Source organism: Hippopotamus amphibius, chromosome 6, assembly GCF_030028045.1.
Source record: "Hippopotamus amphibius kiboko isolate mHipAmp2 chromosome 6, mHipAmp2.hap2, whole genome shotgun sequence".
Lineage (NCBI taxonomy): Eukaryota > Metazoa > Chordata > Mammalia > Artiodactyla > Hippopotamidae > Hippopotamus > Hippopotamus amphibius.
Genome location: NC_080191.1, coordinates 67481002 through 67495910, shown reverse-complemented (window position 1 = coordinate 67495910; position 14909 = coordinate 67481002). Strand labels below are relative to the sequence as shown.

The window sequence follows — 14909 nt, the reverse complement described above, 5'->3', positions numbered from 1 at the left end:
ATATGGTGTTTTCCAGAATAATTCATTGGATTCTCATTTCTCCAAACCTGGATATTTTTTGTTGTTTTTGTTTGGTGTGTTTTGCTGTCATTGAGAAAAGGAAATGGTTTGATCTGCCCTGAAAGGCAGGACCCCTGTGAATAGTGATAGGGAAGGGACTACTGGATGTTTCTTACAAGCTCCCAGGCATTTTGAGGTTTGAAGGAAATACAGAAGACATCAGAAATGGGTGCCAAGATCCCAGTTGAGAGGGCAGGGGTGGGCCTGCTTGAGAGTGCATGGCCCTGGCCATAGTCTGCAAGAATGTACAACTCAGCATGGGACCCCGACAACAACCCCCAACTGGTCTTGGGCACCTGACAGCCTGTGGCTTTTCCCTTAAAGGGATGGGTTGTGTCCTTACTTTGCTGTGTCCTTTCCTTGAACCTTGGGGATTCCCCTCCCTTAACGTTCACCACCTTGAACCTGGTTGGCTCTTGGCACCGGACATGCGGACAACCTGGCCAAAAGGAATGGTTTAATGAATGTAGCCCAATCCCTGGTTCTAACTACTGAGCATGGCTAATTCCTGCCCAAACAGTCACTCGGGAAGTACAAAGAGCAAATTAATTACACTCCTGTGAGTTTAAGCAGCAGCAAGAAGAAGAAGGAGAGGTAAATAACACAGAGCTTGAACCTGAAAAGGACCAGGGGTGGGAAAACTGTGTAAAACACACTTGGGGTAAAGAATCTGCACACAGATTAAATGTGATTGAAGGCTGGGAAAAACATAAAGGGGGTTCCTGTTGGAAGATCACAGAACGCCCTGCGTCTCCTTGCTAATGCAGTTACAAGGTGTTCTTGTCCAATCACTGGAAAAATAGAGCCTTGAAAGGGCGTAGCTTGAGGGGTTTTGCTCAGGTTGGGTTCCCTTTGAGGATGTGGGAATTTAATCTTGCCAGGGACTGAGGAGCTGCCTCTCACTGCCTGGGAAGCTGGGAGGAGGTGCTTTTCTAAGGATCTTGAGGTGGGATGTTTTTAATCTTGCAACTAGAGAAGAAGGTAGGTAGTGCCTGGCAAAACTGGAATTGGGGAGAGCTGGAGCCCAAGCATGAGGCGAGGTCTGTGGGGGGAGGTTTCACCCACAGAATTAAGCCCCTACTTTGGAAGTGTGTATAGAGGCTTTTGCAAATATACATCACTAAAATCTAAGTACCACCATTCAGGCCTAGACTAGAATTCTCATATTCTAGTATAAAAATCACATGAGAAGCTTGTTTGAAACACAGATTCCCAAGTCTGGCCATAAAAGATTCCAATTCAGTAGGCTGGGGTTAGGGTCTGGGAATCACAGGCAGTGCCTATGATTTGGGGTCAGTGGCTCTCTGACTGTCCTAGTTACTTTGTAAAAACTAAGTGTTTGGACTTCCTAGGTGGCGCCATGGTAAAGAAGCCGCCTGCCAATGCAGGGGACACAGGTTCGAGCCCTGCCCTTGGAAGATTCCACATGCCATGGAGCAACTAAGCCCGTGTGCCACAACTATTGAGCCTGTGCTCTAGAGCCCATGAGCCACTACTACTGAGCCCATGTGCCACAACTATTGAAGCCCATGCGCCTAGAGCCCGTGCTCCACAACAAGAGAAACCACTACAATGAGGAGCCTGCACACCACAACGAAGAGTAGCCCCCACTAGCAGCAACTAGAGAAAGCCCATGTGCAGCAACGAATACCCAACACAGCCAATAAATAAATAAAATAAATAAATAAATTTATAAAAAAAAAAACTAAGTGTGGTCTCTTCAAAAGTTAGCACTCAATCCAATTAGACACTTGACTGGTAAAAATTTTAAAAAAATTAGGGTATTCTTTTGCCACTTCTTCATTTACCTTTGGCGTTCTTTTGTCTATTTATTGAAGAACAGAAACTTATCCAGGAATAACAGAACTATCGGCAGCAATAAAATATGATTTTAGTTCTGATTTCTCCACAACTGCCATTACTTAAAGCAAAAGTCTGCCTGTACCTGCGTGAAAGAGGGAAGGAGGGACAGATCAAGAGGGAGATGATCACTTCCTTTCAAAATTTCCTTTCAAGATTTGAAGATGAAGCATCTTTCTTCCAGGGGAAGAAATTGCTGGAGTCCCCAAAGAGCCACAAGATTCATCAGGGCTGTGCAGTAGCTTTAAGGTTTCTTTCACCAAGACCCCTCCTAAAAATACATTTCAAGTCACAACCTAGAACACACACACTCTGCATACATGTACATATGTGGAAATGTATGGAAAATGGAAACACTATAAAACATGACTTACCTTTACCACGTGAAATGCACTCTGGTATTTTCTGTGCTCTGCCCTTTTTCTTTTCCCTTCTCCCTCCTCCACCTTCCCTAATGATAGTCATGGTACCATAAAATGGTTTCATCTTGCTGTTTAAAAAGTGCTGGGGTTGGTATAAGATTCCAACCATTTTGAGTAAGAAAGAAGGGAAGAGGAGTTGGAATTGGAAAAGAGGTTTGTTCACTCATTTTTTCCTTCTTTCTTCCTCAGACAGTAACTCTTATTTATCCATTGTCTATCTTGGCTAAGACAGCATCCACATTCTACAGAGAAGACTTTACAGTCTTAGATGTTGACATGTCAAAGCAAAAGAAACACTCCTCGGAATTTATGATAAAGGAGTCTTTTCTTCTTACCAGGTTGGCCTCCTCACTGTCTTGCACGGGGCATGCTCATTTCTGCTTGGCTGTCTTTACCTCCTAACCTGGAATTCCAGTTACCCAGGAAATCATTCTCCTTGCCTGCTCTTCTCACCTCCAGGGCTGCCACTGAAGGCACAAGGTGAATCCTCCCTTCCCTAGCATCCTGCTCAAGCAGGTACAAATTTACCTCAAAGTAAAAAGAACCAATGCTGTTATTTATTTTACAACTAAAGCCGTTATTTTCATCACTTATAAATGAACTCTGGGACTCAAGTGATCCAAGATCCCCACCATCAACCTTCTTTATTCAACTAGCAAGATTCATTTTCACTGTTGCCCTTTAATTATGTGCAGTAAAAACAGTCACAATTTTGTTTGCTGTTGTTGGTTGAGTGGTGAGCCTTGAAAAATATCAGCTAAAGAAGCCAACTTTGTGAGTCACTTCTCATCACAGAGGGAAAAAAAAATCACCCTAGCTCCACCTTTGTTGTGAGGCCTTTTTATCTCCATAAAGAAAAATAACAATTCAACCCAGATTTCAACTGCTACCCAGCATCCTTCCCACATTTACCCTCTTTCAAAATGTCTTCATTGCTTAGGAAAAAAAAAAAAAAGCACTTTGCAAATTAATTCTCTTCCAAAACAACTTCATTATAAATTAATTATCATGGTAAAATTATAAAGCTCAGAATTTCTATCCAGTTCTAAAGCAAAGAATTGGTTTTACCCCAGTTCTTTTGTGTGTATTCTGATCCACTGAGTACCTGAAAACAGGAGTCTGTCAAAGACAATTGGGATCATGTCAAAAGCATACAGGCATTAATTTGAAAAGGATCTCTCATATTGGGGCAATATGAGTATCAAAAAAAGTAATAATGGCAATAGATTGAAGCATGCCAAATACATAAAAATCCATGAGTTCCCAAAGATATTACAAAAAAAGTCATTGACCATTTCCAGAGTTTTCTAGGATACTAATTCATTACTCTGAAAATTAACAAAGAAAAAGTCAACCGTTAAAATTAATTACTTGAAAAAAAATAAATTACTTGATGACATTTAATACATATTTGTAGCCTCTGGGTGAGCAAAGTGGATTTGGCCATATTTGTAGTGCAAGGTTTCATTAGTGTTTTCCTATAATGTGAACTTTTGCCTTCTAATATGATTATAAAACTAACCACGCCTAATTTTGTTTTTTTTTTTTTAATAATTTCATGTGAATGGAATTACTCAGTATGGTCTTTTCTATTTGCCTTCTTTCACACAGCATTTTGTTTTTGACACTCATCCATGTAGGAATATTTTGTTCCTGTTTATTAAGCTGAATAGTATTCTACTGGATGGAGTTACCACAATTTGCTTAACCATTCACTAGAGCTTTTCCTGTACCCATTGAAATGATGTGGTTTTTTTTCCCTTTATTCTATTAACATAGTAAATTACATTGATTGATTTTCAGATGTTAAACCAATTCTGCATTCCCAGGATAAACTTCACTGGTCATGAAGTCATAACCTCTTAAATGTTGTTGGATTTGATTTACTAAAAATAACTTTTTTTTTGAGGTAAAGCTGATGTACAGTATTATATAGATTCCAGATATACACAATAGTGGTGACTCACACTTTTTAAAAGTTACATTTCATTTATAGTTATTTGACTTATTAAAACTTTGTTCATGATTTTTGTGTCTATGAAGGATATAGGTCTGCAACTCTCTACTTTTGAAGGGTTTCACTGGTTTTGGTATCAGGGTAAGAATGATTTCATGAAATAAATTCAGAAGTGTTTGCAATGCCTGTTTAATGCCTTGCAGAACTCTGAGAGACATTAAATTATGCATATTTAAATTGTCATTTAAATACGTTTCAAAAATAAAATAATCTGTTCTGACCTTGTTCAGTACTTCCTAATTTCCATAATAAACATACTCTGTTCGCCTTCAAGCCTAGTTTGAAGATGGCTGACAGTGAGTGATTTGTAATCAGATTTTAGGAAATTATTCCTAAGCAATTTTAGGGATTTTCATCACTAGAAATCTAGAAGGGGAAACTGAGACCCTCAGAGATTGCCAGACTCTTCCTGATCAGAGTACCTTCACACAACATTCATTACAAGCCTTTACAGGAAACATACAAGGTGCCTGCTGTGTATACATTTACCTTATAAAGTTAATGTGTCCATCCTTACGCTTTTTCCTTCATATGAAGGCCCACACTTCCTACTGACACAATCCAAATAGGGAGCAGCAAAACAATGAAAGTCCAGGATCCTGTGGCTTGGGGGGGACGTGGGGGGGGCTTACTAGTTGAACTGGGCATGCTCAGTCACCAGGCAGATTTTTCGGTGAAGTGGAAACTACAACAGCGCGTACCCTGCGCGCGGAGGTGGGCGTGCCCTCGTGGAATTTAGAACGTTGCCGCAGCCAATGGGGCCTCGCGGCCGGCTGTCGGCGCTCCTCATTGGAGGAGCGGAGAGGAGAGCGAGTAGAGGGCCCCCAGAGGGAGCCGCGGAGGTTCGGGTCCCGGAGGCCGGGCTACGCCGAGCCGTGCGCGTGAGCAGCTGTGGCGGCGGCGGCGGCAGCATCCAGCGGCGGTGCCAGCAGTTCCAGCCCGTTGCTTTACTTTTTAGCTGCACGAACATAGAGTCATTATGCCGAAGAGAAAGGTAAGTCTTCCCAAGAAAGATTTCAAAGGCCTTCAAATCGTGCTCACAGTGAATCTTGTCATTGCAGTGGATGGCGCGGGATGCCCTCGGTCGTATAACTCGGGGGTCGCGCATCTCTTTGCTTCCTGCCGCTTGTTTTCAGATGCCTGTTGCAGACCTTGCTCCCCCGCTCTGTCCTCATCGATCCCTGAACGTTACTTTCTTTCCGGCGGCGCGGCTTCCCTTCTTTTTGAACTCCTAGGCGGAATGCTTTCCACCTCGAGCAAGAAGCGAAAGCGCTTTTCCCCCCGGCTGCCAGGAGGGGAGTCTCCTCTTTGACAAGGTCTAGCCAGGTTGCGGTCAGTGTGCAGGAAGAGCGGCGAGGGGGTGGGGGACAAGTCCACGCGTCGGGGGGTCGAAAACGCAGCCAGTGAGTCGGGCCGATGTCGGGGCGATTCCCACGCGGGCCGTGCCCACGCCGGAGCGCCGCGCCGGCTCCGAGGCTGCGGGAGAGGGAAAGCCATGTTTAAAATAGCGCTCACCCCGCGGCTCGCGGGCGCTGCGGACCGGTCTGTACCAACTCCGGCGTCCGGCCGGCCTGGGGCGGGCGCGGGCGGGGCCGCCAGGGCGGCGGAGTTGGCCGCACGCAGGACGGGACGCTGCCGGGGGCGCGCGCACGGCGGCCGCCGAGGGCAGGGGCCACAGCGTCCGACCAGGCGACCCAGACTCGCCCCCGACTCCGGAAGGCGGGCTCCGCGGGCTCGCGCGCCCCTGGGTGCGCAGGGGGCGCTGGGGTCACTCCCGGCGGACGGTTATGTCCCCTTCCGCGCAGGCCCCGGACAGCGGGGAACTCGCACGGGGACGCACGTTTCCCCCGGAGTCCGGCTGCGACTGGTCCTCGTCCCGGGGAGGGAAGGGAAGGGAAGGGAAGGGGAGGCTTTCCTCCACCCCGAGGGAAAACCGCTGTGTGGCGGCTGCTTCTGAGAAAATGCCCTGCACCCTCCCACCGCCTGCCCTCGTGTTTCCAGCCGTGTTCACCAGTGAGGGTATTAAATTAGAAGCAAAATGGCCAATAATATGCTGCTTTATCGGTTAAAGATGGTGGAATGATGTGTGTGTGTGTGTGTGTGTGTGTGTGTGTGTGTGTGTAAGGGACTGCACCGTTTTAAAATACTGAAGCTTTAAAAATACCGAAGCTTTTGCCTTTGTATCTGCCCTTACTAAGAATTTGGTGGAAACTTGTCTCCTCCATTTGCAAGAAAAACATTATAATGAAAAGTTTCAGAAAAATCTTAGAGTTTATTGTGGATGTACTGTGTGCCTCATACTGTGGGCAGAGTGATTTAACATCTCATTTAATCCTCAGAACAGCTTGGCAGGTGTCATTGCCACTGAACTGGGGCTTAGAGACAGGAATTATCCAAGAGTCTCACCAACCAAGAGCTAGTACCAAAGATTTAATTAGATGCTGCAGGTCTAAAGGCTTTACTTTCAGACATTATTTACTCATTCCCTTCATTTAGTGGTGGGTGGGTCGAGAGGAATTTGAAATGCAAAGAGACTCCCAGCCTGAGAAGATGGATGGCATATTAAGAGTACTAATAATTCATTATTTCGACTTAATTTTTATGAAAGTATTGTCTTTCCAGTACTAGAATGAGGATATTAGAATGGTGCCGCCGTTTTCAGCATTTTATCTTTGGTTTAGTGACGAAGTTGGAAATTCTAGTAGAGTCACCAAGAAATGGGTTGCAGCGTGAGTTGATGCCATCGCCTTTCTTGGGAATTATTAACAAATTTAGACAAATAGTAAGTTAGATGTGCACAAATTCTTTTTTATATGGACCCCGAGGTGCTAGAATCTTTGTTGTCCAAGGGTCAGAGATGGCGAAACCATTACTCTTACCTTTCTTCACTGCCCACCTCTCCTAAGGAAATATTAGGGAAGAAAAGAAGAGCAGTAGAGGAACCGGCTTTTGATTAATATTTTATTTCCCTGGAAGGCAGGGAAGAAGGTAGCCAGGAAGAAGGTAGCCAGGAAGAAGCTAGCCAGGCATCCTGGGACTAGGGGCAGACTTGTGTGCAGGCACCTGTGTGTCATCCTAAGGACATCAGAGTGTTTTCAGAGGTGGGAAACCTCTCTGATTAATAAAAAAGCTTTTTATTTATACCCACGGCCAAAAGACCTGGACTGGTACCTGGACAGGAGCAGCCACAAATTAGACATGGCTCCCATGGCCAGCCCATCTACCAGGCAAACCTTGGAGCCACCTCATGGAACCGCGGAGTTTCCTGAAACTTACATAAGAAACCATAGTCATTAGGTAAAACTTGCCTAGATGCAAAGAAAAGAACTGATGACGATCTGTGCATTGCTCCTCGAGATCTGTGAAGCTGGGGTATCTGTCAAAGCATTTACATACTACTCCACGGATATTTTCCTTGACTAAAGCACTGCCTGTTCTACATTATCAGTTTTGAAAGTGCCCCCACAATGCTTTTTTTTTTTTTTTTTTGCCGTCTTGGCCCCTCTTTTTCAACTTTTCCCAGAAGTCAAGAAATGTTATTTAATGAGCACTGTTGAGGCTGCAGAGTAAGAAACGGCATTAATAATATCTGTAGAAACATCTGAAATCCTAGCACTGCTTGGGTGCCTTCGGGATACAAAGTTTGCCCTCATGGAGCTTCTGCTTAATTCAATGAAGTGGTAAGAGTAGTGGGCCTGTATGTATGTCCCAGAATATATAGTATAGATTCCAAAAGCTGTAGGATAGATAAGAAAGGAAGGTTGAATTGGGGCCAGTCTTGAAAGTGTGGGGGGGACTCAAATATACAAAGAGAAAGAGTCATTTTCTGTTTTCAGGCATTTGAATGCCTCTTCTGATTGTATGTTTCTTGAAGGCCATGGTATCCACATTAATATAAAAATTTTTTAACATATTCTATTTTATTATTTTTTGTTTGTTTTTGTTTTAATTTTTATGTAATTTTTTTTTTGAATTCCACTAAGTCTTTTTTTTTAATGTAATTTTTAAAGGTTACTTTCCATTTACAGTTATTACCAAAAAAATTGGCTATATTCCCCATATTGTACAATACATCCTTGAGCCTGTCTTACCTTTGTGAGTTTATCTCTGTCTTTGTGTGTGGTAGTCATAGCTGTATACAAAACCAAATAGTTTTTATGACTTCAGTAGTATTTTTTGAAGCAGTATAGCACTTGACAGTGAAGAGTTCCTGTTAGTATTACATCTCTTCCTGAGTTGGTGAGATTTAAATAAAGTTGAGTTTCCTGTATTCATTAATAATAGTGAGAGGAATAGCAGGGAAAATGGTAATATTCCTGGACTCAGGTGGTAGTGGGAGAGTGAGTAACTGAGTTCTAGACTGTTCTGGTCAGACTCCATGAACGCCTGCAGTGATCACGTTGTTATGTGATGACCTGATGGTCTATAAAGAGACCTCAGCCAATGAGGCCTGGTCCTGGCATGATTAGCAACAGCAAACACATTTTCACATCCTTCTTTGTGTTCTTCCAGTTCCTCATCACTGGAACTATTGGAAATGTCTAGTGTATCACATCAGAAATTTTCTCTAATGAGGCAGTTTTCCAGGAATTTGGGATGTAAACACTATCTCTCTTTACACTTAAAGATTTAAGGAGAAAAAGTCTGCCTCTAGCTTTGAGATTTGAAATTATGTTTTATCTCTTGTCATAAAATGGAAAGGCTCAGTAGTGCTGGGTTTGGCACAGGGGATGCGTAACTAACAATATTCAAGGTTTCTGATTAAACTTTCAAAGGAATATCACATATTATAACACCAGAGGCAGAGTCTGTAAATGAAAATACAGATAAATTTGACTACATGAAAATGAATATGTCAGTATGGCAAAGAAAAAAACCAACCCTGTTAACAAAATTTTAAAACTTATGAAAAACTGGGGAAAAAAATTTGTACCATGTATCACTGAAAAAAGTGTGCTATTTTAAAAAGATGAAGAGTCTCACGTGTCCTTATGGAAAAGATGCATATCCTTGTAAGAAAATAACAGACTCAGTAGATGAAAATGTTTAGTTTTACTAGAAATCCAAGAGATGTGTATTATTAAGAATAATGAGATGTGAGTTTTTAAAACCAGTCTGGATTTAAAAAAAGATTGAAAGTGTTTCTGTCCAGTGCTTAGTGACACTTGAGCAAGTCTCTAGCAATGTGGATGGTGGCATAATTTCCTTAGGGAAAAAAAAGCTTTCTTGAGGCATGATGTACTTACTCTAAAATCCATTCATCTATTCAAAGTATACAAATCAGTGACTTTTAATAAATTTATAGAATTGTGTAACAGTATTATAATCCAGTTTTAAACCACTTTCATCTCTCCAAGAATGTCTCCCCCATTGTTTGCAGAAAATCCCTACTCCCGCTCCAGTCCTAGACAACCACTAATCTACTATCTCTATAGATTTCCTTTTTCTGGAAATTTTATATAAAAGGAGTCACACAGTATGTAGTCTGTTTTGTCTGGTTTCTTTCCCTCAGCATGTTTTTGAGGTTCACTCATGGGGTAGCATGTATCAGTACCTCATTCCTTTTTATCGCCCATATATAAGTCTTTGCATGGACATATTTTCATTTCTCTTGGGAAGTTTACTAAGGGTGGGACTTGTGGATGGTATGAAAGTCTATCTTAAATGTTTAAGAAACTTCCAAACTTTTTTGGAGGGTCATTGTACCATCAGTGCATGAGGGTTCCAGTTTCTCCACATTTGTGCTCAGAGCTAATATTGTCTGGGTTTTTTGTTTATAGCCTTCTAATTAGTTTAATTTACCTTTCTATAATAAGTAATGATGAGCATCTTTTCATGTGTTTACTAGCATAATGAATATCTTAGGTGATATGTCTATTCAGATATTTTGCCCATTTTTAAATTGGATTGTTCATCTTATTATTGAGTTGTAAGAGTTCTTTATATATTCTGGATACAAGTCCTTTATTAGATATATGATTTATAGATCTTTTATTCCAGTCTGTGGCTTTTTAAAAAATTTTATCTTGATGTCTTTTGAAGAACAGAAGATTTTTAATTTTGATGAAATCCATTTAGTGTCCTATCTAATAAATCTTTGCCTAATCTAAGGTCACAGATGTTTAATCCTAGAAGTTTTATAATTTTAGCTCTTATATTTAGGTTTGTGATCCATTTTTGAATTAAATTTGTGTACAGTATGAGATAAGGGTTTCAATTCTTGTGTGTGTGTGTGTGCCTGCGCACGCGCACCTGCGCACGTGCATATGGGTATCTACTTGTCGCAGCACCAGCTGTTAAAAAGACTATCCTTTTTCCACTGAACTGCCTAGGCACCTTTGTCGAAAATCAGTTCATCATAAATGTAGAGGTTTGATTTCTACACTCTGAGCTGTGTTCCATCATCTATATGTTTATCCATATGTCAGTACCATATTATCTTGATTACTATGGTTTTATAGTAAGATTTGGTACTAGTAATGTCAGGCCCTCACTTTGTTCTTTTCTAAAATTGTTTTGGCTATTACATCCTTCTCACTTCCATATAAATTTTTGAATCAGTTTGTACATTTCTACAACATGCTTGCCATGATTTTGATAGGGATCGAATTGAATCTATCAGTCAGTTTGGGGAGAATTGTCTTCTTAGCCACATTGAGTTACCCAGCCTGAATACGAAAGGGCCTGACATGCAGTATGCCTTCCATAAATACTTGCTGAGTTTCATTGAGTTAATATTGATACGAAACCTGTATTTGAGTAAAGGCTCCAAAATGGCAGGGTTGTACATTTTATTCATTCATTCACTCACTTCATGTTAAATAAACATTTATCAAGCATCACCTTTATGCAGAATACCATCACCTTGAGAAAGTAAATGAATTACTGTTTTTTCCAACCCTTCCTGAAGTAGATGAGTAAAACCCTTTATTGTTAAGGATTTTTCAGTCTGACAGGGTAGGTAATATACATATGGCAGGATTTATAATTCAGGGTAAGAAGAGAGAATGAGCCACAAGAAAAACTATGAGCTCTGAGCATTCAGAAGTTTGCCAGATGCTGTGTCCTAAGAAAAAACACTGACAGAAAGTTGTTTGGTTAAAAGGGTTGGGGGTTATAGTTTGGTGTTTTTGTGTGTGTTTTTTTTTAATCTCAAGAGCATCAGTGCTAGTTTGTTAATAAAGGGGATCTGTGAAGTCTTGCTTTCTTTGAAGGAGAAGGAAATTAAATTCAAGGCCTGTTATATTTAGGGCTAGATTGTATATGGTAGCTACCCTCACTCACTAGTAAAGATTCAGTGACTTCTTGGCCCTTATGCTTTTCTTGTAACCACCCTCTTATGTTTCAGAGCTGATTGTCTGGGACCATGTTTCTAAGCTGACACATGTTATTTGATTGCTTACCTAATTTTGAATTAACTTTGTAATCCTTCTAATTCCACTTGACCATGTAGTCTTTGGTGGCTCTGGTCTTTTTTTTTATCCCCCGCAGCACCTAGCACAGGTACTGTTTGTTGAACAACTCTATGAATAAATTGTTTTCAAGGGAAGAAAGTAGTAACTTTAATTATTTCATATCCTTGTTGGGGAGATAGTCCAACATGGCCTGGCTTTACTGTTTACTAGCTGTGGGATTTAGGGCAGGTGACTTAACTCCTCCCTAAGCTTCTAAGTTCCTAATTTTCTGAGACTCAGTTTCCTCATCTGCAAAACTGGGCTAAAAATATGTTCTCATTGGGTTGTTAGAGGCATTAAATGAGATGGCAAATGCAAAGTTCTTAGCACAGGGCCTGGCATGTGTGAAACAGACAGTGGATGTTCCATATTGCGATGCTGGTATTTTTTTTTCGTTGAGGTATAGTCGATTTACAATGTTGTGTTAATTTCTGTTGTACAGCAAAGTGATTCATTTATTTATATATATATAGTCTTTTTTTAAAATATTCTTTTCCATATGGTTTATTGTAAGATACTGAATGATATTTTTAATTGTTACGAGAACTACAGTGAAATAAGAGGCTTGTAATAAGCCAAGCTTTTATTTTACAGGAGGACCAAAGGCACATAGATCTCACCTGTATGTCCCATTGACTGCAAGTATAGGAGTGGATGTTCAACAATCCAGTAACAAATGTAGCGGTTTTGAAAGAACATAAGCTTTCATCTGGCGCCTTTTTTACATGGTTGATTTTTCTCGCAGAAAAAAATCGTGCTTAAAAATATCGCCACATAACACTAAAATTCCCTTGGCAAATCAGTTATCAAGTGATCCTGTTTTCCTATATTTTTTCCCCTAAAGCACTGCCTTTGTTTACACCAAAGTTAAATATATTCCACTTTCCTGCAGGGTACAATTTGGAAATGGCGACTGAAATAAACACCATTTAAGCTGTCTGCTTTCACAGTACCTAGTATGTTGAGATATGATGTTAGTCTCCTGAGTAATTTAAAAATCAGCATTGAAGATAACAAACCAAATCAAAATGTTGAATTTTTTCCCCGCTGGCTTCTTATTTATTGTACATTTAACTGCATTCTTACAAGGGTTCAGTCAGATCATGTATGGGTTCCTGGTCAAGGTATTTATTGAGTCCAGTATTTTTACCTCTTGTGAGCATGTCCAGAAAGGATCATTTAAGTATGCCCAAGGCAAGTGCACGTTCAGTCACAGAAAGTAAATGATATGCATAATCAGAAGTAGGGAGATAGAGAAAAACATTTTAAATCTCAAAATTGTTTCCAAAATTTAATATTTTAAGAGGGACTTATATCAGTAACAACATATTCATATATTTATTACTGTTAAAATTTAAATAGCTACCACTTATTGAATGCCTGGCTGTCGCCGACCTGAGCTTTGTATTTTATAGTCATTAGACACCATCATTTAAATAAAAATATGTAAAGTTGTTAGAAATAAACCTGTGTGGGAAGTATTATGATATGATTTGCCATTATTTCATTTTATTCTCCCCGCAGTTCTGCGAGGCTGTCCTCATCTCACAGAGCATGATATTGACAGCCTCAATAAATAATGTTTAGGTGGCTTTCTATGACTTTGCCTTAATGAGCTGAATCTTCCAGCCGTCTGGTCATGTGTGTGCTCTCCACACTGACATCCTCAGAGGTAGGGGGTGGCCGAGCCGGGAGTGCAGTCCTGGCCGTCGGGCTCCAGAGCCGCGCTCTTAACCACTGAGCCCTGCAGCCGGTCTCGTCCACATCCACTGGGATTTAGAGATGAGGGCATTTCCCCTGGGTCGCAGAGCTGGGAAGGGACAAAGCCAGGAATTCCACCCCAGCCCTCTGTTATTCAAGCATTTTTCTCCTAATCATGACACCACAGTACTTCTCATAAATGTTTGTTTCAAACAGACTCATGTATTTTTATTAAAATAAAGGTGCCCAACAAATGAAACAAGGAAGATTCAAGAGTTATGTAAATACGTGTTCATCTGTTTAAAGTGTTGTCTTTATTAAGATATAGGCTGATGCCGTTGATTCCAGTGCCAGACATAGGAAGTTACCCCACAAGTCATTATTATCTGGGATCATGCCCTAAGGTTGCCCTCAGGGTCAAGGCCTCTGGCTTGTGAAGAGGCACATTATCATGCCTTCTGGGTATTTCAGGAACTAATGGACTGTAGGATCATACACAAGGTATATGTATGAAGTTTCCTCACCTAAGCATTGGTATCTTTGAGAGTCTAACACTTTATATTTTCTCAAATCCCACCATGAACAGCTGGATTTACTATTTCCGAGATGTATTGTCTTCGTTAATTTGTTATATTTAGAATAATAAGGATATTCCCCTGTGACCAGAAACATCTAAACACGCTTGCATATTGTACAATATTTTGAGAGGTTATAATGTAAATATTAAGCCACCATTGCTTAGGCATTGGATTTAAAAAACGAGCAGGTGCTTTTGTTTTTGAAACTCATCAGATAAGAATAAAAGCCTCATAGGTTAGAAAAGCTATTGGACCTAAAACTACATGGATTTTTATTTCAGAATTCTGTATTACCAGTTGATTAATGTTTAATTACAAAAGTTATTTTTAAAAGGTAGAAAGTGATATTATTTTAATTATATCTATATTATTCTGACCCCATACAAAGATAAATACAAAGTTTACCCCACGAGGTTTTCTTTTTCTTTTCTCTCTTTCTCTCTCTCTTTTTTTTTTTTCTTTTTGGGTGCAAGCTGTGGCTTTTTTACAATACAGTACTGGATAGAATTAGCTGAATTCTACTTTGTGGGAAGTTGTGAGTCTTGGGCCTGGTGTATGTGGGAGGTAAACATACCAAAGGCTTGAGGTGATCAAAGTGTGAAGCTTCAAACACTTGTGAAGTTACATGTATATGCCACATAATACATTTTTTAATTATATCTTTTCTGTCTACTTCTCCTTGCTTTCCTTTATCTCTTCTCTTAATTACAGTTTTTAATTTTACTGTTCCCCCTTTTAGGGTCACATGTTCATCACATCAGAGCCAGCTGATTGGTTTTGCAAAAATATAAAGAACATCATAACTGTTTACCATTTA

General features: G+C 40.5%; 1 protein-coding gene across 5 annotated transcripts in view; it reads left to right on the top strand.

Moving 5' to 3' along the window:
• Positions 1 to 5088: 5088 nt before the first annotated feature.
• HMGN3 (high mobility group nucleosomal binding domain 3) overlaps positions 5089 to 14909 on the top strand; it is a 31913-nt gene continuing 22092 nt past the window's right edge. The window contains exon 1 of one of the 5 annotated variants that reach the window (XM_057739813.1): positions 5089 to 5353. In XM_057739813.1, the coding sequence (XP_057595796.1) occupies positions 5339 to 5353 (15 nt within the window). In that variant the 5' untranslated portion in view covers positions 5089 to 5338. The remainder of the gene's footprint in view (positions 5354 to 14909) is intronic. The other 4 variants (XM_057739815.1, XM_057739814.1, XM_057739817.1 and 1 more) reach the window with 4 other exon arrangements.